Below are 20,349 nucleotides of genomic sequence, written 5' to 3'. Positions count from 1 at the left end.
ATACAAGCTGTACACTCACTACTTTACATTGTAGCAAAGTGTCATTTCTTCAGTGTTGTCACATGAAAATATATGATAAAATATTTACAAAAATGTGAGGGGTGTACTCACTTCTGTGAGATGCTGTATGTATATATATAATATCTATATCCACATAATTTTCTATTCGGAATTATATATTTATATATGATGTTTTTCATTCATTTTTTTTTTTGTGTGTGCTTTTGGTGGAATATGAAATTTCAAACTACGGGACCTTTCTTTTTTTATTACTATAGTGTAACAAAAATATTTCAAATTTACAAAACAAATTGGCATACAACTTACACTCAAAAAGCATACACAGAAAACAAAAAGTAAATAAAAAAAAAATACAACCAGAAGAACAAAAAAAGAGAAGCATAATCGATCATTAAACCATCCATTTTAATAAATACAAATTAAACCGGAGATAAGTAAGAAATTATAATAAATTATATCTATCAGATAGATCTAACAAGATTCCAGCTGTTTTATTTTTGACAAATTTTTAAGTATTGTCTCAAATAATAATTAAATAATATAAAAAAGGGGGTGATACAATTTTAAAGTGAGTTTCTTTAACTTTTGAGTGAAGTGGACATTTTAAATAGGAGGTTCTAATACGTTTAAGCATTCGTTTGTCAAAGAAAATATCTAAATGATTTATCATATTTCAGTGCATACGCAAAAACCGTGCGCCACTGTCACACTTACGTCATAACAGTGCGCAGGTTGTGCGCTGAATAAAGCGTGTGTTAGGGTGCAGTGATAGTTCCAGTTGTTTATTTGATATTTCCTGGCTGTCAAAATGAGGGATACTCCGCTGTCAAACTGCGAGAGGCGTTTTCTTCTTAAAGCTATAGAAGAGAAAAAAGTAAGTTACACCATGTGAATATAATTTGGATGTGATATCATTATTAATAAAAGGCTTTGATTATTGCCATTCTACAACATCCACTATTTTACCAGCTAAACCATATTTCTGTATTCTATAGCGCTTAGATGGGAGACAAACATATGATTACCGGAATATTAAAATCACTTTTGGAACTGATTATGGCTTCTGCATCGTGGAACTTGGGAGAACAAGGTAAGTTATCAGTCAAAGTTGCTTTAACATTTACAGTGTTTACAAACGACGTGCTTCCCTACACCACCGATTTAAGGGGTACTTCCTCAGAAAACCCACTTTGAACACGTGTTTTTCCTTTCAGGGTGTTGTGTCAGGTGTCTTGTGAGTTGGTCCCTCCAAAAGATTCACGTCCCACAGAAGGCATCATGTTTTTTAATTTGGAATTGTCTCCCATGGCATCACCAGCCTTTGAGCCAAACAGGTTATTCATACTCTCTGTTTTTTATATCATAATGCCTGTGAGTTTCTCAATGTGTTTCTGTGTGTGTTTTGTAGGCAGTCAGAGTTGTTGGTGATGCTAAACAGACAGCTTGAGAGGTGTCTAAGGAATTCTAAATGCATAGACACAGAGTCTCTCTGTGTAGTTTCAGGAGAAAAGGTAGTCTGCACACCTGTCATGTAACATATATAGACTTTTAGATTGTTACAGCAAAATTCATTTAATAGAAATACAGAACTTTCTTTTCAATAAAGAATCTTGAAAAGAATTGTTTTAATATATTCTTAAAAATATATTATGATGGGTTTCAACAAATATATTTAAGCAGCAAAACGGTTTTCAGCATTCATAATTATAAGTGTTTCTTATGCACTAAATAAGCATATTAGAATGATTTCTGAAGGATCATGTGACAATGAAGTCTAGAGTAGTGTAAAATTCAGCTTTTAACTGGAATAAATGACATTTTAAAATATATTAACATACAAAAGTTATTTTAAATTGCAATAATATTTCACTTTATACATATTACTGTTTTTACTTTTATTTTTGATCAAATAAATGCAGCCTTAGTGAGCATTTTGAACAGTAGTATAATTTCTTCTCATACTAAAAAAACCATAGCAGATAATTTATCCCATGTCCCACATGCAATGGCACTCGCTGTACCTCTATTTTTGATAGGTTTGGCAAATACGGGTTGATGTCCATGTGTTAAATCATGACGGAAACTTGATGGATGCAGCAAGCATTGCTGCCATATCTGCTCTCTCACATTTTAGGCGGCCGGAGGTTGCTATTCAGGGACGAGACATCACTGTGGTGAGTCTTAAAATCGCAGAAAAGCTGCTTAGGCTGTGTTTGCCAGGTGTTATTATTCTGTATTAGTTATTTATACTATACATTTTTTTTAACAGTTCAGTCCAGAAGAGAGAGATCCTATTCCACTGAGCATATATCACATGCCTATATGTGTCAGCTTTGCGTTCTTCCTGCAGGGGTAAGAAACATCACATGCACAAAATCTACAACAACAACTTTTACTGATTTTATTCTGCAGGCAATTAGAAAAACAATTGCACAGGAATTTGTTTAGTTAATTTTGCTTGTTTATAACTGACAAATTTCGCAACATTGACACTGTAATTGAAATAGATGGAATCAACATTAAACTGACTTGAGCTGAATAACGACACGCTGTCTTCAGTTGAGCTGCTTACTGCTGAAGTTAACTTGTATTATTGAACTGAACTGAATCAACACTGAACTGACTGGAGCTGAATAAAGAGACTATTGTCTTTTTAGAGCTGCTTTACTGCAGAATTTGCATTTGCCTTATATTTGATTAACTTTGCATCTTTGATTTTCTTACTTCCCTATTTAATACTGAAGCTGCTTTGAAACAATTTATGTTGTATGAAGTGTATATAAAAAAGGTGACTTGTAAATACTATTATGTATTGAGTTGTATTTTGAACTTGTCTTGCCTTTTTGTTCTATTCATGCTGTTGTTTACAGTAGTTGCTAAGTTTTCAGTTGACATAAGAAAAATGTTTTTCTACATTCTTTGTTTACTTGTTGTTCCTTCCTAAGCTCTTATTTACTTGTGGACCCTTGTGAACGAGAAGAGCGAGTGAAGGATGGATTATTGGTGATAGCCATGAACAAACATAGAGAGATCTGCTCCATTCAGTCTAGTGGAGGGATCATGCTTCTGAAAGACCAGGTAAGAGTGTGTGTGTTAATAATATATTTTTAGTCTAATTTTACTGATTTTTCAGTTATTGATTTACCACATGACACTAGGATGGGCTTTTAATCTTGCATTTTTATGCAGTGTAGTACAGTCACAAACATTTTTGTTTTCATGCAGGTTTTAAGATGCAGCAAAATAGCAAGTGTGAAAGTTTCTGAAATTACAGAGCTCATCTACAAAGCCTTAGAGAATGACAGAAAAATCAGGTATGTTTGTAGTTTAAAATTATTTGAAATGTAAATTCTTTTAATTTAAATTTAAAGTCTTTTAACATTCTTTCTGTTTTATTACAGCAAATATAAAGCAATGGAATAATTTACATTTATATTATACATTTATAAGAAATCAATTTACTGTTTTATTATTTTTAGAAAAGAGGGTGGAAAGTTTGGCTTTGCTGAGTCCATGCCCAAAGAGCGAATCACAACCCTTAAGAGAGATGAAGCCCCGGTGGAGATGACAGATGTCAAAGAGACTGCCAATGAGATTGTGAACAGAAAAGAATCTCCCACAGAAGCGTATCTATTGGCCCATACAGCACATTTAAAGATAGTTTTAGAAGAACTTGCGTTAATTGAGAGTGTTTTAATATCTTGTGATGTGATGTCTCAGAGGAGATGCCTGAAATTTAAAGACAATATTGTCTTATATGTGAGCCTGGACCACAAAAACACTCTTTATTTGCTGGGGTATATTTATAGCAATAGCCAAAAATACATTTCATGGATTAAAAAGATCGATTTTTCTTTTATGCCAAAAATCATTAGGATATTAAGTAAAGATCATGTTCCATGAAGATATTTTGTAAATGTACTACCGTAAATATATTAAAACTTAATTTTTGATTAGTAATATGCATTGCTAAGAACTTCATTTGGACAACTTTAAAGGCAATTTTCTCAGTATTTTGTTGCACCCTCAGATTCCGGATTTTCAAATCGTTGTATCTCGGCCAAATATCGTCATATCCTAACAAACCATACATCAATGGAAAGCTTATTTGTTCAGCTTTCATATGATTTATAAATCTCAATTTCGAAAAAAAATTCCCCTTATGTCTGGTTTTGTGGTCCATGGTCACATATATTGTATTGCTGTGCCAGGTAAATTATTTTACCCAAATATTACTCCTTGACCCCAGAGCCAGTGTTTCCTCTCCTGTTCTTGTTGCAATGGGAACTGCACAGATAGGTGAGGGCATCGTGAACTCATGGGGACTCGATGAGGACGAAGAGGATGAACCTCAGACAGAGGACACAAAAACAGGTAGTGTATGAGACTTGTGTGTTTTTGTGCTACAGAGTGATTGTAAACACACTTTATATATCTGTTCTGAAAAAAAAGAGTCTGTCTGTGTGTATGCTCCAAATATTTTGTATGTTGTAGGGGCTAAATGTCACCACAAGAATAGTAAAGTTGAAATTGTTGATATTGGTGAACAGATTTTGTCCCTATGAGGAAAACAGCTTGTAAACAATACTAAATTGTGTGTGTTTTTTGGAAGGTTTAGTCTTGGGGGATAGAATATTAATATAGTTTGTACAGTATAAAAAACATGTCTATGGGGAGTCCTGATGAAACATAAAAATCCAATCTGTGTGTGTGTGTGTGTGTGTACGTACATAGATGAAGTGATGGTAATCTCAGACAGTGAAGAGGAGGAAGTTGTCATTCTTAAAGAAGAAGCCCAGTGAGTAAAGTCATTAAATCTGTCCTCTTATCTTAAAGTAAAACAATCCAACATATTGCAACTTATACAGTGTGATATAACCAAATATAATCCTTTTTTAAGGAAACCAACGAAGCCTTCTAAACAAAAATGAACTTCGGCACTGCAGAGGAAAGAGATGATCATATATCCGACTCCCATACCACAGGACATTATTTGTTCCTTTTTGTATTATAAAATAAAATGTGAAAATATGGAATTCTTTGTTTTTTCATTACTAAAGAAAAGTTGTAATGGATGTGAAACAGGTAATTAAAGCATTAGTCATGTTGTTTAACAGAATTGCATGTGTAGACATAAGATTTGTAAGACCTTTCACGTGTGAAATCATAACTATATTGCAAACAAGTTCATAAATGAACTTGTGGCCAGTACGGGGATCGAACCCGCGACCTTGGCGTTATTAGCACCACGCTCTAACCAACTGAGCTAACCGGCCATCTTCATACAACAATATGCAAATGAACTCACAAACTCAAGTTAGCCCCGTTAATAATTGTTATATGAATGGAATACCACAGATTTGGAACATTCGTCTTGAAATTATACTACCCCAGCCTATTCCTTTTATGCCTACTTACTCAAATTCATAAATATCTTATGTAATATCTTATGTGCTAACTTCCAAGCATGGGTTTTGCCACAGTACTACGCATGCGCGCCATCCTGACGCGCGCCGCTTGACAGGCATCGGCGGCGCGTTCCCGTCAGTAGACGCGCCCGTAGACGTTGCTGCTCAGGCTTCAAGATGGAGGAAGCCCTGACAACTCAAGAGGAAGTGGTAAGATACCTAAATATTTCCACTAAGCCCCTCGTAAATTCCTTGGTGTTTCACGCCGCCAGCTCCTTTGTAGCAAGCATTAAGATAATATGCCATATAATACAGTTAATATTTTTTTATTAACAGAGATGTTAATGAGAATCGCGGCCCAGTGGCTGTTTTTGAGCTAGCTGAGGTAAATGCTAACCTTTAGGTTAGCCGTGTTAGCGAACTAGCGACGCTCTACAGGGTAATACACACGCATAACTGTTTAATAAATATGTATTGGCTGGTATGATTGTAGAATTTTAGTAAACTGGTCTATATTATTGTAAAATGACTCTTACGTGTGTTGGATTGAACACAAGCTGTCTAGCAGTAAGTTAAGTAACATTGACATACAACGTGAATGTGGTTCGCGGTTTATCTAGTCTGTTCACATTAATATTATTACAGCATGACTTCATTAAATAATAGCTATTATAACAAATCTGCATCGCTGGCCTGTCATGCGTAGGAATGTATGGATCTCCATGTCGCTTGTTGTTAACCGGGTGTCTAATGTGCTCCTGTGTTGGAAGATGTGAGACAGCTCCCCGTTCAGTCTGTCTTACCGTGAGAACTCGCATCTAGTGCTGGAGGTGCCACTCGTCGAGGAAACGGTGTAATATGAGTGTAGCAGGACGTCTGTCAGCATGATTAGTCTCTCTTTACAGCTGTCTGATCATCCTGCTTATGCATTTGATTGAGTGGTGTCATCTTAAGGCACTGCAAAAGTGGTTCAGTTTTGCTTTTGGACACCCTTTGGAAAATCAGGGGTATCAGAGAAACTTAACGTTACTTTAGATCGACTGGTAGATTATTAGTGCATTAGTGCATGCAGGTCAACCGATATAGGGATTCATTGGCTGGAAATATGGGTTAGAGAGTGGGATTGCTAGCTAATGTTATAGCCTATATGTGACACAATCAAAAAGATTTTGAATATTAAAACTGAGATGTAAATTTATGTATTATCTCTAAAGAAGGCTTTTATGCTGACCCAAGGCTGCATTCATTTGATGACAAATGCAGTTAAATGTTATTTAAAACGAACGTTTTCTATTTAATATATTTTAAAAGGTAATTTGTTGCTGTGATGGCGAAGCTGAATCTGCAGTCATTACACCAGTCTTCACGGTCACATGGCCCTTTAGAAATCATTCTAATATACTGATTTGCTTCACAAGAAAATCATCTTCAATGTTGAAAACGATTTTGTTGATTGTTCTGGAAACTGTGATTGCATTTTGTTTCAGGATTCTTTGAAGAATAGAAAGTTCAAAAGAACATTATTTGAAATAAAAGTATTTCATAACATAAATGTCTTTAATGTTTTAGCTGTTGATCAATTTATTGTGTCCATGTTGAATGTGTTAATTTCTTTAAAAAAAAAAACATACTGATCCCAAATTTTTTAACAATAGTGTACAATCAAGTGATTACATTTTTTAATCGTGATCATGATTTTTGCTTTGCTCTTTTTGCTAAGCGTAATCCCCTGCGCTATTTTCCTACTCATTATTTATACTGAAACAAGCCTTTCTCTTAAATTGATGCATTTTCTGCTCAGTGGTTTACTTAATCTACCCAACCAGGCAACCATGCGAACAGGCTTTCTCTGCATTACAGAAAAAGCACTGATGAGCTGAAAACATTGGCAAACATGTAAGTTGGAGCAATCTCTTGAGATATTCTGCTTAAATAAAAGTGTAATAAAGCCAGATTGTTTCCTTTCGCAAGATCGTTTGTGTTGTTTGCTGCAAATAAATTTGCGAGCACATCTTCCGAGTTGACGTTCCGACGTGGGGGTGAGAATTATGACAATGTATTTTTTAATGACAGAATTTGCGATTGCAATTTATTATTATTTTTTTTTACCATTAACATGCAGCAATGACAAAGCCATTGATACATTTTGGATTTTACACAAGGGAGAGCTAACATTTCTATTATAATACCTGAAGAAAGCAATCCGTTCTGCGTTCCCATTCATCTCCACTTGCTTTTCCAGAATAAACATTGACTTTGGAATGTCTGTCAATAGAAAAGGATGTTATTTGCTGCCAGATGGTGTCATGCTAATCAGCCATACTTTGGTCAAGCGAGCATGTTTATTGGCAATGCTGATGATCTCAAAATGCCAAATTTCAACTGATTTATCTGTAAGGTTGATACATTGGTTTATCACTAGTGATGGCAGCCAGAGCCAATCAACACTATAAAGTACAGCATGCATTACAATAAATATACAAAAATAAAAAATAGATGGTGAGAGTGGGATGTTTAGCTGACACTGAACATGCTTTTTCAGTATTGGATAGAGTATACCTCCTGAGGAAATTTATGTTTGTGTGTGCGCCAGGCGGTGGAGGAGTTCCTGGCTGAGCTGAGGTGTCGGGAACAGTCTCAGAATGCAGATCTTATCAGTCAGATGACAGCAGTGAAGTTCCTCATGGCAAGAAAGTTTGATGTCTCCAGAGCCATAGACCTCTTTCAGGCTTACAAGGTACAGTATACAGGACAGCTCAGATGGTGAAATTCACTGTATGAGAGAGTCTGTGTACATTTTAATTATTGTTTGTCTGCAGAACACCAGAATAAAGGAAGGCATCTACAATATTAACCCAAATGAGGAGCCTTTAAGAAGCGAGTTACTCAGTGGGAAATTCACAGTTCTGGTGAGTACAGTTTCAGATGAACATAATAATGTGTGTGTGAACATTACTGATGTCCAGGTCAGCTCAAGTTCAAGTTTATTTGTATAGCGCTTTTTACGATACAATCAGCCTTTTGGATGCTGATACCGGTTTGCGGTTGCTTCTCTGCTGCAGGAACAATTTAGTCGCACAGATTGGAGATGGCATGATTTGCAGACTGTTTGTATAGTCAGACTAGCTTTCTCAGTCAGATATTAAAAATCATTTGAAATTTTATCAGTGCATTATTTATATTTGCACGAGTGTGATGACTTTTTGGCTTTTTTAACATAGAAAATCACTTTTGAATTGGCTCACTGTGTAACAAATGCTGTTGGAACACTACCGTTCAAACATTTGGGGTCATTTTGGGAATTTGTTTAAAGAAATTAATACTTTTATTTCATAGGGACGTATTCAATTGATCAAAAGTGACAGTAACAATGTGTATATTGTTACAAAAGATTTCTATTTCAAATAAATTATTTTCATTTGTATTTATTCGTCAAAGGATCCTGAAAATGTAATAGGTTTAGCAACACAGCTGTTTTCAACACTGATAACAATAAAAAATGTTTTTTGAGCTGCAGATCAGCATATTAGAATGATTTCTGGAGGATCATGGCATTGAAGATTGCTGAAATTACCATCACAGGAATAAATTACATTTTGTAATATATTCAAATAGAACATTTTTTAATTATAATATATTGAAATAGAACATTTTTTAATTATAATATTTCACAATATTACTGTTTTGATCAAGTAAATGCAGCCTTGGTAAGCATAAGAGACTACTTTCAAGAACATTTCAAAATATTACCAACCTGTAGTGTTGAACTGTAGTGTATATATATGCTTTTGTAAACATGGTAAAACTAAAAACTCTGAGTAAGAAACCCAGATTTTGGCGAACCGCAGCTACAAGAATTTTTAATCACTTTAGATTATGCAAACCAAAAACAGTGCATCAGCAAAATCATTCATATTTACAATTCCAGTAAATAAAGCAAAAAATAAAGGCCACCATCATTGCTAGTGACGGCTAAGGAAATTTAATCTCTGATCTCACACCATCACATGCAGAGCAGTTCCATTTTCTTTGTTTAGTCTGGGCTTTGCTGTTTGTTTCAGCCATTTTTCATTCAGGGCCATGCTATATACAGAGTTTGCTCAAGTGTTTATGTAGGCAGTTCCGATGTATTCATCACATCTTAGTTTTTAGAGCACTAAACATGTGAGAGAATTCATCCAGTGATATAAAGTTTAATTAAACTTTTGAATTACAGTTGACTGGTTTAAACTGGTTGGCTAAACTGATGTTTTTGCTTGTACTTGTGTGTCTGCATATTAGTTGTGCATGTTTTTACAAGTTATTTGGCTTCTGTGTGTATAGCCCGGTCGTGACGCGAAAGGTGCAGCTTTGGCACTTTTTACAGCACGTCTCCATCGGCCAGACCTCACTACCCATAAGGCTGTTCTTCAGGCCATTATATATCAGCTGGACAAGGCCATTGAGAGGTAAAATAGACCACACCCATAAATTTGATCAAATTTAATATGGTTAACAGCTCTGCATTTTCATCTAAATCATCTTTCTCTCCCCCAGCGTTCAGACACAGAGAGATGGGCTCATTTTCATCTATGATATGACTAACTCGACATATGCCAATTTTGACTATGAGCTATGCGTCAAGATTTTGAATCTGCTTAAAGTAAGTGTTTTTATGCTATTAGGATCATCTGTCTGTTTCAGAATGAGAATCAGAATCAGAATCAGAATGAGCTTTATTGGCCAAGTATGTTTACACATACAAGGAATTTGTTGTAGTGACAGAAGCTCCACAGTGCAACAGAAAGACTGTAACAGGACAGGACACAGGTAATGAAACAAAATAACAGGAAATAGCCAATAACCAATGTACAAAGCAGCAAAAAAAATACACAATATATAATATAGGCGACTATGTATGTACAGGTGAAGTATGTGCAAATTAGAAATGAGAAAATAAAATAAGTGAGTGTGGTGAATGGATAATGTATTAGTTGTGTGTTCTACGTTTATTTATTGAGTGTTCATGAGATGTATTGACTGAGGGAAGAAACTGTTCCTGTGTCTGGTCGTTCTGGTGCTCAGAGCTCTGTAGCGTCGACCAGATGGTAACAGTTCAAAGAGGTTGTGTGCTGGATGTGAGGGGTCCAGAGTGATTTTACCAGCCCTTTTGCTCACTCTGGATAAGTACAGTTCTTGGAGAGTGGGGAGGGTTGTACCAATGATTCGCTCAGCAGTCCGGACTACCCTCCGTAGTCTTCTGAGGTCAGATTTGGTAGCTGAGCTGAACCAGACAGTTATTGAGGTGCAGAGGATGGATTCAATGATGGCAGAGTAGAACTGTTTCAGTAAGTCCTGTGGCAGGTTGAACTTCCTCAGCTGGCGAAGAAAGTACAGCCTCTGCTGGGCCTTCCTGACAATGGAGTCAATGTGAATATCCCACTTTAGGTCCTGAGAGATGGTGGTGCCCAGGAATCTGAATGACTCCACTGCAGTCACGGTGCTGTTCATGATGGTAAGTGGGGGGAGAGCAGGGGGGTTTCTCCTGAAGTCCACGATCATCTCCACAGTTTTGAGCGTGTTAAGCTCCAGGTTGTTGAGACTGCACCAGACAGCCAGCTCCTTAACCTCCTGTCTGTAAGCAGACTCGTCACCGTCCTGGATGAGGCCGATCAGTGTGGTGTCGTCTGCAAACTTCAGGAGCTTGACAGAGGGGTCTTTAGATGTGCAGTCGTTGGTGTAGAGGGAGAAGAGCAGTGGGGAGAGTACGCAGCCCTGAGGAGCTCCAGTGCTGATGGTTCGAGTGCTGGATGAGAATTTGCCAAGCTTTACTAACTGCTGTCTGTCTGTCAGGAAGCTGTTGATCCACTGGCAGACGGAGGTGGGGACGGAGAGCTGAGTTAGTTTATTTTGAAGGGTTTCCGGGATAATGGTGTTAAAAGCAGAGCTGAAGTCCACAAACAGGATCCTCACATAAGTCCCTGGTCTGTCCAGATGCTGCAGGATGAAGTGCAGTCCCATGTTGACTGCATCATCCACAGACCTGTTTGCTCTGTAGGCAAACTGCAGGGGGTCCAGTAAGGGTCCAGTGATGTCCTTCAGATGAGCCAGAACCAGTCTTTCGAATGATTTCATGGCTACAGACGTTAGTGCCACAGGTCTGTAGTCATTAAGTCCAGTAATTTTGTGTTTCTTTGGGACGGGGATGATGGTGGAGCGTTTGAAGCATGAGGGGACTTCACACAGCTCCAGTGATCTATTGAAGATCTGTGTGAAGATGGGGGCCAGCTGCTCAGCTGCTCAGTGCGTTTCATATGGCAATAACTCAGTGGAGCTTGGATTTACTCTTTTGATATATAGGAAGCTTTTCATCTGTCATCTGTATTTGCTATTATCCTTGTAATATGTGGAAAACTGGAGGTTTATTAATATTTAGTCACATACAATTAGGGTTTGCTGATATATTGAATATTCACAATATACATCTAGGATAATTTGTCAACATATTATGCCAGAATTGTACATATCGCTATAATCTTTATTTATTTACTTTTTATTTGTCTAAAATATAGATTTCTTAAAGATTTTGTCCTTCGATTCATCTCACACTCCTTGCTTGTCTTGCAGCTGTCAAAAAAGTTAAGGTGTTTTTAATAGTGTCTTTAAGTTCAGTAGCAAAAGTTTATATATTAGAAAAAAAATTACCATGTTACATTTGTTCATATTCCCTACCATTCAAGTTTGGGTTTGCAAAGGTATTGCAATGTTTTTAAAAGAACTCTCTTATGAGCTTTTGAGCAGGCATTATTCCAATTTTCAGTGTCACGTGATCCTTAGAAATCATTCTAGAATGCTGATTTGATGCTCAAGGTTATTATTATTATTGATGTTGACAACAGTTATGTTACTTTATATTTTTGTGGAAACTGTGATACATTGTTTTCAGGATTCTTTGATGAATAGAAAGTTCAAAAGAACAGCTTTTGACACAGACGTAAAGGTCTTTACTGTCCCTTTTGATTAACGCGTCCTTGCTGAATAAATGTTTAAATTTTCAAATTCAAAATACTTTTTTTTTTTTTTTTTTGCTGACCCCATATCTTTGAATGGTATTGGGCAAAGATTATTATAGCTAGATTTTCAGTGTTTATGTTTATGCATTTTAAATCTTGTACTTTAGAAACTGTCTGTGTGGTTAAAAAAATTATCTGATTGGAAAAACGGTTATAGTTGAGCAAAGGAAATAATGACCAGTTCTTGAAATATCTTGAAAAATGTTGTTTTTTAAGTCAATAAGTCCTGCTATGACCATTGACCGGATAATTATGAAAGTGCATAAGACCAAGTTTCTTTGTTTTGTCCAGAATTGACGAGAAGTATGCTGACATCCCCTTTTAATTAACAGATTTTGCTATTTTAACTCCACCCATTACAGGTGCATAAAATCAATCACATATCCACAATCCTCCTTAGATAAAAATTTTTAGTAAACAGGGACAAACTCTTTTTGTTCCAGCATTACAATGCCCCTGTGCACAAAGCTAGATCCAGAGAGATTATTTACGGAGTTTCGTGTGAAAGAACTGCACAAAGCCCAGACATAAACCCTACTGATCACCTTTGGGATGAATTGTACTGCAGACTGTGAGCCAGGACCCATCATTCATCTTCACTGCCTGACCTCACAGATGCTGTCAGGTCTGAATGTGAGCAAATCCTCAGCATCTAGTGTCTTTCTAGAAGCCCTTAGAGCAGCAAAAGGAGGATGAACCTGTTATTAATGCACATGGTCCTGAAATATAACTTTCATCAAACATATATGAGTACAGTGCTTGGCCGTCCACACACTTTTAGGCATAGTGTATTTATAGATACACTACACTAACAAGGACACATTAAATTGATGATAGTGACTGTCCGTAGTGACAGTAAATACTTCTGCATGGTTACAAATCTATTTTTACATCTATTTTAAATAAGTGCTATTTAAATGCTGAACTTTCTATTCATCAAAGAATCCTGAAAATAATAATGGTTTCCACAAAAATAGACCAGTTGACACTGAGGACAATAACTATAATGATAAATATAAAGTTTTAATAATCGTTCTAATTATTTGAGAATAGAGATGTCCACACCACAACTATAACGATAACAACACAGAGGAACAATATCATTTTCAGAATGATTTTTTTTCCAGCTGATGAACAATAAAAACTTTTGACCAATCAAAATCCACCTGACTAATAAATAGAAAGTTATCATGCATTGGTGTGGACACTAATATATTTATAAATGCCAGCTGAAAATTTTGATTTGCCATCACAGGAAATAAGTTAAAATTAAGAAAATTATAATATTTCACAATATTACTTATTTTACAGTATTTTTTTTATCACATAAATTTAACCTAGATGAGCATAAGAGACTGCTTTCAAAAAAATAAAAAAACATGCCAGCCTCAAACTTACAAATGGTTGTGTATGTTCTTGATTTTTTGCGAGGGTTTGTTTAATGGGTGGGGCTGTGGATGGGATTAGCGCAGTCCTTTGTATGTTGTGCTTACTGTCTGTTTTGTGATTTAGGGGGCTTTTCCTGCTCGTCTGAAATGTGTCTTTATTGTGTCGTCTCCGCTGTGGTTCAGAGCACCGTTTGCAGTACTCCGTCTGTTTGTGAGAGAGAAACTGAGAGAGAGGGTATGTCTAGAGCTCATTAAACTTTTTAAAGTGGACAGTGCTACATTTATTATTTTCAAGGGTGGAATACTTTGAATGTGATTGCTCGTTTGTATTCATGTAATTACTCTGCAGGTGTGCACTGTAAAAGCCCACGAACTGGTCAATCACATACCGGTCAGCTCTCTTCCAGAACATTTGGGTGGCTCGTCACAGTATAGTCACATTGCTTGGATCCAGTCCTGCGTCAACTCCAGCCCCAACCACCCTAATAACTCGCCCTACGCCACTGCGGACTGCTTGGGCAGTCTGCTCCGCTCCTACTCCATGGAGCATGGCCAGAACACTTCAGCAGACCCCTTAACTGCCAATACTTCAGGGGCCACTCTCCTGGGGGACGGACTGAACTCAAACTGCCCCATACTGGATGACGGAAATGCCAACCTGCAGAACCACAGGACAGCGGGACATGCGCATTGGAACGGCTCTGTACTGCCAGGTTTAGGGGGAATCTCGGGGGCCAACGCCAATTTCGTCAATGGCCGTGGCCGGCAGCCGCCACCACAGTCAGACACGCCCCCAGACACGCCCCTGCATCAAAAACATACAGCTGGTGCCATAGTACCAGGAGGTGGCGGGACTGTGGGTATGGAAGGTGCATGTTTGGACAACAGTAGGCAGGATGGCAATGGCGCTGAGGACAGCCAGCAGGATGTGGAGTTTCTGGAAGAGGAAGTGGACGGGGGAGATGGCGTTCCACCCCTCCCGCTGAAATCAAGGCCGCCGCCTCTCCATCACAGCTCTGCCTCGGATATGAGCTGGTTACCGGGAACGGAAACAGCTGCATTGTCAGTGCATGTGGCTGAGCCAGGCGGAATGAGCATGCAGGATCTGGTGCAGCATGTGAAACGTAAAAAGAAGAAGGGCATTTATCAGGAGTACGAGGAGATCCGCAAAGAGCCTCCTGCTGGAACCTTTGACTACTCTAAGTAAGTGACATTTGCTTTCAAGGAATGAGTTTAAAGATAATATATTTACAGACAAAGAAGTGTTTGCTTATATAAATGCTATGCTTATTCTGACAGGAAAACCTCTAACCAGATAAAGAATCGCTACAGTGATGTCCTTTGCCTTGACCAATCACGTGTTCGACTCTGTCTGCTCAACAATGAGGATGATGAGGTCAGAGTAATGCACTTTTTCCTTTATGATCTTCCTTTATGATTTTCATTGTTCAGTGCAGTGTTAGTTTAGTTTTTCAGTTTTCATTTTCATTTTTTTAATGTGCTTAATGTGTAATTTTTATTAGTTATTCTATGTAAAATATTTCTATGTAGCTTTTAATTGATTTGTATTTCAGTTTAGGTTTATAACCCACTACAATGCAAGTAAATCACTCACATATGCGACTAAATTTCCATGCTAGGCAATAGGGTTGGGAAAATAAATCGATGAGATTTTCTGAATGCAATGCGATTCTTTCTAGAGTCGATTCTGAGCTTAGTTTTGAACAGCAGATGGCACTGCATGCTTTAGAAACAGCCGTAATCTGCTTGTTTCCAAATCCATCAATAGGGTCTGGCTGCAGATTTGCACTTGCATGCTCAGTACTTGCACTCTCAGACACTTGCGCTTCCGCGGGTGACGTCACTTGCAGTCTTTTTTTTATTTTTTATTTTGTTCTATTTATTGATTTAATTTTTTTTGTTTGAATCTCTCAACATTTTACAACAGTAGCCAGGTGGTGAAGACAAGAAAAAAGAAACTAAATTACAATGTCACTTGCAATCGCCGCTTGCACTTTCTGTTACCTGGGACGTTACTTGCATTCGACACGAATCGTGTGTGTTGCCAACGCAGACAAGACGCTGTGGTGGTTAAACGATTAAAACTAATTTAGTACAATAACGAACAGGGTCCTGCAAGTCATCTGTAGGAGAAAATGACAAGACCCGCAAATCCGTGGCTACAGAACTGCAGAATATGAACGCAATGCGCAAAGTTTCTCGTTAAACGTTTTCCTTCCGTAGAAAATCATTTTAAATAAAACAAGTAATATAGCTTAATGAACAAAGACAATGATGTAAAGAGCTGTAGACAGTTTATTCTATTTGGCAAAACGCTTAACATGAAACTTTACATGTTGCGTTTATTCTGGGCTCACCTGCCTGTACATTTTAATATTGATGAGGAGCATATTGAGTTTGCTCTTTATCATCTTAGTCCATTGTGCCACACGCCACATTATCCCACGTTTTGCGGTAAGGGAGGAAAATACTATATACATATTCATTATATTAATAAACTGTATATTGAATTTGATATTTTCCAGACCCTTCTCAAATCCTTACACACACTTGAACCTAAAATAATCATTCTTAAAATTCGAAAAGGTTGAAGCGATTTACAAGGGTGTTCACAGTGGGCTGTGTTTACATTAATCTCATGTCATAAAAGCATTCTGAGCCAAGGTGAAATTACATGACAGCTCTTCTTCATGAGCATTTGAGTGTGCAGATACAAACTAGATTAGAGCACCTAATTTTAACCACTTTTTAGATTAGAAAATCTAAGCTCAGAATCGATTCCAGAGAGAATAGCGACGCATTCGGAAGATCTCCGAATCGATCCACAAATCAATTCTGCATTGATTTATCGTTGCAGCCCTACTAGGCAACCAAATAATTTCAATTGCTTGCCATTGGCTAATAAATTGTTAGATTTCACTCGCCAGAGTTTGAGTTAAAGGTCAAGTATAAGTTCAACACAGATATTGCACTTGCCTTCACTCATCTTGAACTTCTTTAAATCGCACCGTGAACTCTAGTGTGTATAGTGCGATTGACTGATGTTGGAAAGTGTACTTTCAGATCATATCGTACATGAATGTATTTTAATGAAGATAAGGTGATTTGGTGGAATCATTCAAAAAAAAAAAAAAAAAAAAGTCTGGTGAGTAAAATGCTACTAACCAACGGCAATTCTATGAGCAAGGTGTGCGTGGAGGGTTGGTTTAGTAGTTGTAGTACTTCAATTCAAATTAAATGTGTTTTTTTTTTTTTTTATCTAATAATTTTATTTCCATTTACTAATTTTTTTGTGTGTGTGTTTTGGTTTAACACTGGTTTATTGACTGTTTTCTTCATCAATTTGATTGTTTGTTATCAGACGTCTGACTACATAAATGCAAGTTTCATGGATGGTTACAAGAGGAGCAATGCTTACATCGCTACTCAGGGTGAGACTTTGTGTTTTTTAGAACTAAACATTGTGTTGTGAAGTACACATACATGCATGGTACAGATGTCAGTGTATGTGTGTAAATGTAAATGTCTGGGTTGTTTCAGGGCCTTTGCCAAAAACATTTGGAGACTTTTGGCGAATGGTGTGGGAGCAAATGGTTTTAATAATTGTTATGACTACAAGGTTAGTTTCCTTCTGTAAAAGTTGAGTTGCTTTTCCTTTAAGGAATGTTTTAATGATTTGAACAGGATATTGGACAGGATAATATAGGGCTGCAACTAACTACAATACCATTCTAAAGTTTGGGGTCAGTAAGATTTTTTTAAAACAAATTAATGCTTTTATTCAGCAAATTGATTAAAACTGACAGTTTTTTTTTTTTGACATTTACATTGTATAAAAGACTTCTAATATAAGTAAATGCTATTCTCTCTGCTCCTCGAAGAATACAGAAATTCATGAAAACCATGCATTGATAATACAGCTGAGAATACAACATTGATAACATCAAATCAGGATATTAAAATGATTTCTGAAGGATCGTGTGACACTGAAGACCTGGACTAATGGCTGCTGAAAATTCAGCTTTGCATCTCAAGAATAAATCATTTTCTTGTATTTATATATTCTTTAAAGTTCTTTTAAAGTATGTTTTACAATGTTACTGTTTACAGTATTTCTTAGCGACCCTAAATATTTGAATGGTATCTGTCAAATACGTCTTCAATTAAAAAAAGCCTTGTTGTTTTTGTATTTAATTGAACACATGTTAAATTAGCAAAAAAATAAATCTAAAGGGGTATCCATAATGTCCAATTTCAAATTGCATCATAATGGACATGTAATTGCAATTGTTTGTAATTGCAGCCCTGCGCTTTTCATTTAATGCAAATGCATAATTTAGTTAATATAATGTCTGTCCTTTATTCAGGGATCATTTCATTGAATTTATAGATATTTTTCATCATTATATTCAAAATAAAGATTAATATCTGACAAAGAAGACCAGTATAACGATTGTTGATCTTCTTTCTATCTCTGTCTCAGAGTTGTAGAGCGAGGCCGAGTGAAATGCGGACAGTACTGGCCATTAGAGGCTGGCCGCACTGAGGATTATGGGTACTTTTTGGTGAGAAATGTCCATATTGAGATGTTTCAGGACTTTAAGCTTTCACACCTGGAGCTCTTCAACACTCAGGTCAGTCACTTTTTATCTGTTCTTGCCCATTTATTTTTATTTGATTTCATTTCCATGAGCAATAGAAGTTTGACACAGAAGTTCTTATTATGACTATCGAGGTCTGGTCAACCTTTTGGCTTATTCTTGCCAAGAACAACACAGTTACATCACAAACCGATTGTGTTGTCAAAGGCATACGTTGATCCTGGAGCTTCTCTTTCAGACAGGGGAATGTAGGGAAGTGTCTCATTATCTCTACATGAGCTGGCCAGATTTTGGTGTTCCGAAGTCAGCGTCGGCCATGTTGGATTTCCGGGCACAGGTGAAACAGAGACAAGAGTCCTCATTACGAATACTGTATCCTGATTGGACAGGACCCCCAGGAGGCCCCCCAGTGGTGGTGCACTGCAGCGCAGGCATCGGCCGAACAGGTGACTTTCTGCCTTCATGTTTGAGCTCATTTCTTAACCGCACTACAGCATTCTTACAAGTTTTCTTTTTTCCTTCACCCTCAGGCACGTTTTGTACTTTAGACATTTGTCTCTCTCGTCTGGAGGACATTGGGACAGTGGACATTAAGCAGACGGTGCGTCGCATGCGGACGCAGCGTGCCTTCAGCATCCAAACGTGGGACCAGTACTACTTCTGCTACAAAGCAGTGATCGAGTACGCCCAACAGAGCGGCCTGCTGCAGCCCGTGGAGTGGTCCGACACCGAGCTGGAGACTGACAGCGAGTGAATCAGGAAAAACAGACTTCTCACGAGAGGGTGCAAAGGGCACGGAAGCAAAAGAAGCTGTCTTTTCCCCTCTCTTGGCTACAGGTAGACTCCACCGCCGAGGAAGGAGCGGAGGATGCTTTTGTCCTGCCACTTTTCAAGCCCTTCTTTTCACTCTGATCCAGACGAAATCAGATTGTGGCTTGATGTACGAGTTGTAGCATTTTTTTTTTTTTTTTTATAAATACTGACTTGCACATTTGGAATGTCAAACTTGAAAAATCCAGTTTATCGTATTACCTGCTCTTTTTTTATGCTCCAAAGTGTTGTCGAAATTCAATATCGCTCAACTTGGGGGTAAAACATAAAACTTGAATATTCTTTTTTCTTTTTTTTTTTTCTCTCCATCACATTCAAATAGCAACTTCTTTTTGTCTGAACAGGTTTCTTTCAGTTGTGTACTTCATGGTTAAACTAATCTTCAAGCCAAAGGTATGTTGTCGAATGCTTGGATGTATCCGTAATGATCGGTGTTGACTTAAACCCTTGTATATCTTGTAACATACATTTATATAATGTGCATAACGACCTTTGAAAAGCCTTGTTTTAATATAATACTCTTAACTTCAGAATTATGTGTATCTATATATAAATATATATATATATATAAAGAATATATGTATATGTTGGGTAAAAAAAAATATGAAAGAGGAGGAGGAACACATCTATGCTATATATAAGGTATATCTTGGTGACTGTTCTGGTCCTGCAGTTTTGATTTTCATCTAACCGTAATCCATGATTATCCAGCCTTAATGCAGGCCGTCTATCATTCGCAGAGCATCTCAACTGTGAAGATTCTCTCTGAATTCTGACCCTTAACCTTCAATCACTGCCTTGCTCCCTCTAAAGTATGAACTTTGACTTTGGCTGGTATTTTTATTTTATTTTTTTCTACTTGTTTTGTTTAGTTTTTTAAGAAAAATCTCCTTCCACTGCGGGCCCCAAGTTGTAGTATCTTGACCCACACGGACACTGATTCTGTTACCGTGATTATCTTAAGTGTTCCGTACCGATGTGAAGTGTTTTACGAGTGAACTGGGGTCTTCAGCTGTATGGTGTGTGT

The 20,349-nt window shown here is 37.2% G+C and overlaps 2 protein-coding genes across 4 annotated transcripts; both read left to right on the top strand.

Annotated features, from left to right (window-relative positions):
• The first annotated feature begins 716 nt into the window (after window positions 1-716).
• LOC306873391 (exosome complex component RRP45-like) lies at window positions 717-5,133 on the top strand. Of its 2 annotated transcripts, XM_079422652.1 has the most exons (12): window positions 717-895; window positions 1,017-1,111; window positions 1,236-1,355; window positions 1,430-1,532; window positions 2,058-2,195; window positions 2,291-2,373; window positions 2,967-3,099; window positions 3,247-3,335; window positions 3,501-3,647; window positions 4,277-4,395; window positions 4,756-4,819; window positions 4,922-5,133. In XM_079422652.1, the coding sequence occupies exons 1-12, from the start codon at window positions 830-832 to the stop codon at window positions 4,950-4,952; spliced, it is 1,188 nt and encodes a 395-aa protein (XP_079278778.1). In that variant the 5' UTR covers window positions 717-829; the 3' UTR covers window positions 4,953-5,133. The 2 variants fall into 2 exon arrangements, with proteins under 2 accessions (XP_079278778.1, XP_079278779.1); XM_079422653.1 differs by lacking the exon at window positions 1,430-1,532 and having other exon boundaries at window positions 734-895; window positions 2,156-2,195; window positions 4,922-5,056.
• A 453-nt stretch (window positions 5,134-5,586) lies between these two features.
• LOC306873382 (tyrosine-protein phosphatase non-receptor type 9-like) lies at window positions 5,587-19,851 on the top strand. Of its 2 annotated transcripts, none has more exons than XM_079422636.1 (13): window positions 5,587-5,639; window positions 8,023-8,166; window positions 8,249-8,338; window positions 9,753-9,877; window positions 9,966-10,071; window positions 13,994-14,104; window positions 14,219-15,072; window positions 15,169-15,265; window positions 17,252-17,321; window positions 17,431-17,509; window positions 18,374-18,524; window positions 18,730-18,937; window positions 19,022-19,851. In XM_079422636.1, the coding sequence occupies exons 1-13, from the start codon at window positions 5,607-5,609 to the stop codon at window positions 19,243-19,245; spliced, it is 2,292 nt and encodes a 763-aa protein (XP_079278762.1). In that variant the 5' UTR covers window positions 5,587-5,606; the 3' UTR covers window positions 19,246-19,851. The 2 variants fall into 2 exon arrangements, with proteins under 2 accessions (XP_079278762.1, XP_079278763.1); XM_079422637.1 differs by lacking the exon at window positions 5,587-5,639 and adding an exon at window positions 7,231-7,325.
• The last annotated feature ends 498 nt before the right edge of the window (window positions 19,852-20,349 follow it).

The sequence above is a fragment of the Barbus barbus genome (genome assembly GCF_936440315.1).
Source record: "Barbus barbus genome assembly, chromosome: 8".
Taxonomy (NCBI): domain Eukaryota; kingdom Metazoa; phylum Chordata; class Actinopteri; order Cypriniformes; family Cyprinidae; genus Barbus; species Barbus barbus.
Note: the sequence above shows the minus strand (reverse complement) of the source record. Positions and strands in the feature narration are given on the sequence as shown.

Bases quoted from the DNA above. Each gene is read 5' to 3' on its own strand.
- LOC306873382 (XM_079422636.1), top strand. From the start codon at position 5,607: ATGGAGGAAGCCCTGACAACTCAAGAGGAAGTG. The intron at 17,510-18,373 runs GTTAGTTTCCTT...TCTCTGTCTCAG, and splicing joins ATAATTGTTATGACTACAAG to AGTTGTAGAGCGAGGCCGAG. The intron at 18,938-19,021 runs GTGACTTTCTGC...CTTCACCCTCAG, and splicing joins CGCAGGCATCGGCCGAACAG to GCACGTTTTGTACTTTAGAC.
- LOC306873391 (XM_079422652.1), top strand. From the start codon at position 830: ATGAGGGATACTCCGCTGTCAAACTGCGAGAGGCGTTTTCTTCTTAAA. The intron at 1,112-1,235 runs GTAAGTTATCAG...TTTTCCTTTCAG, and splicing joins GTGGAACTTGGGAGAACAAG to GGTGTTGTGTCAGGTGTCTT. The intron at 3,336-3,500 runs GTATGTTTGTAG...TATTATTTTTAG, and splicing joins GAGAATGACAGAAAAATCAG to AAAAGAGGGTGGAAAGTTTG.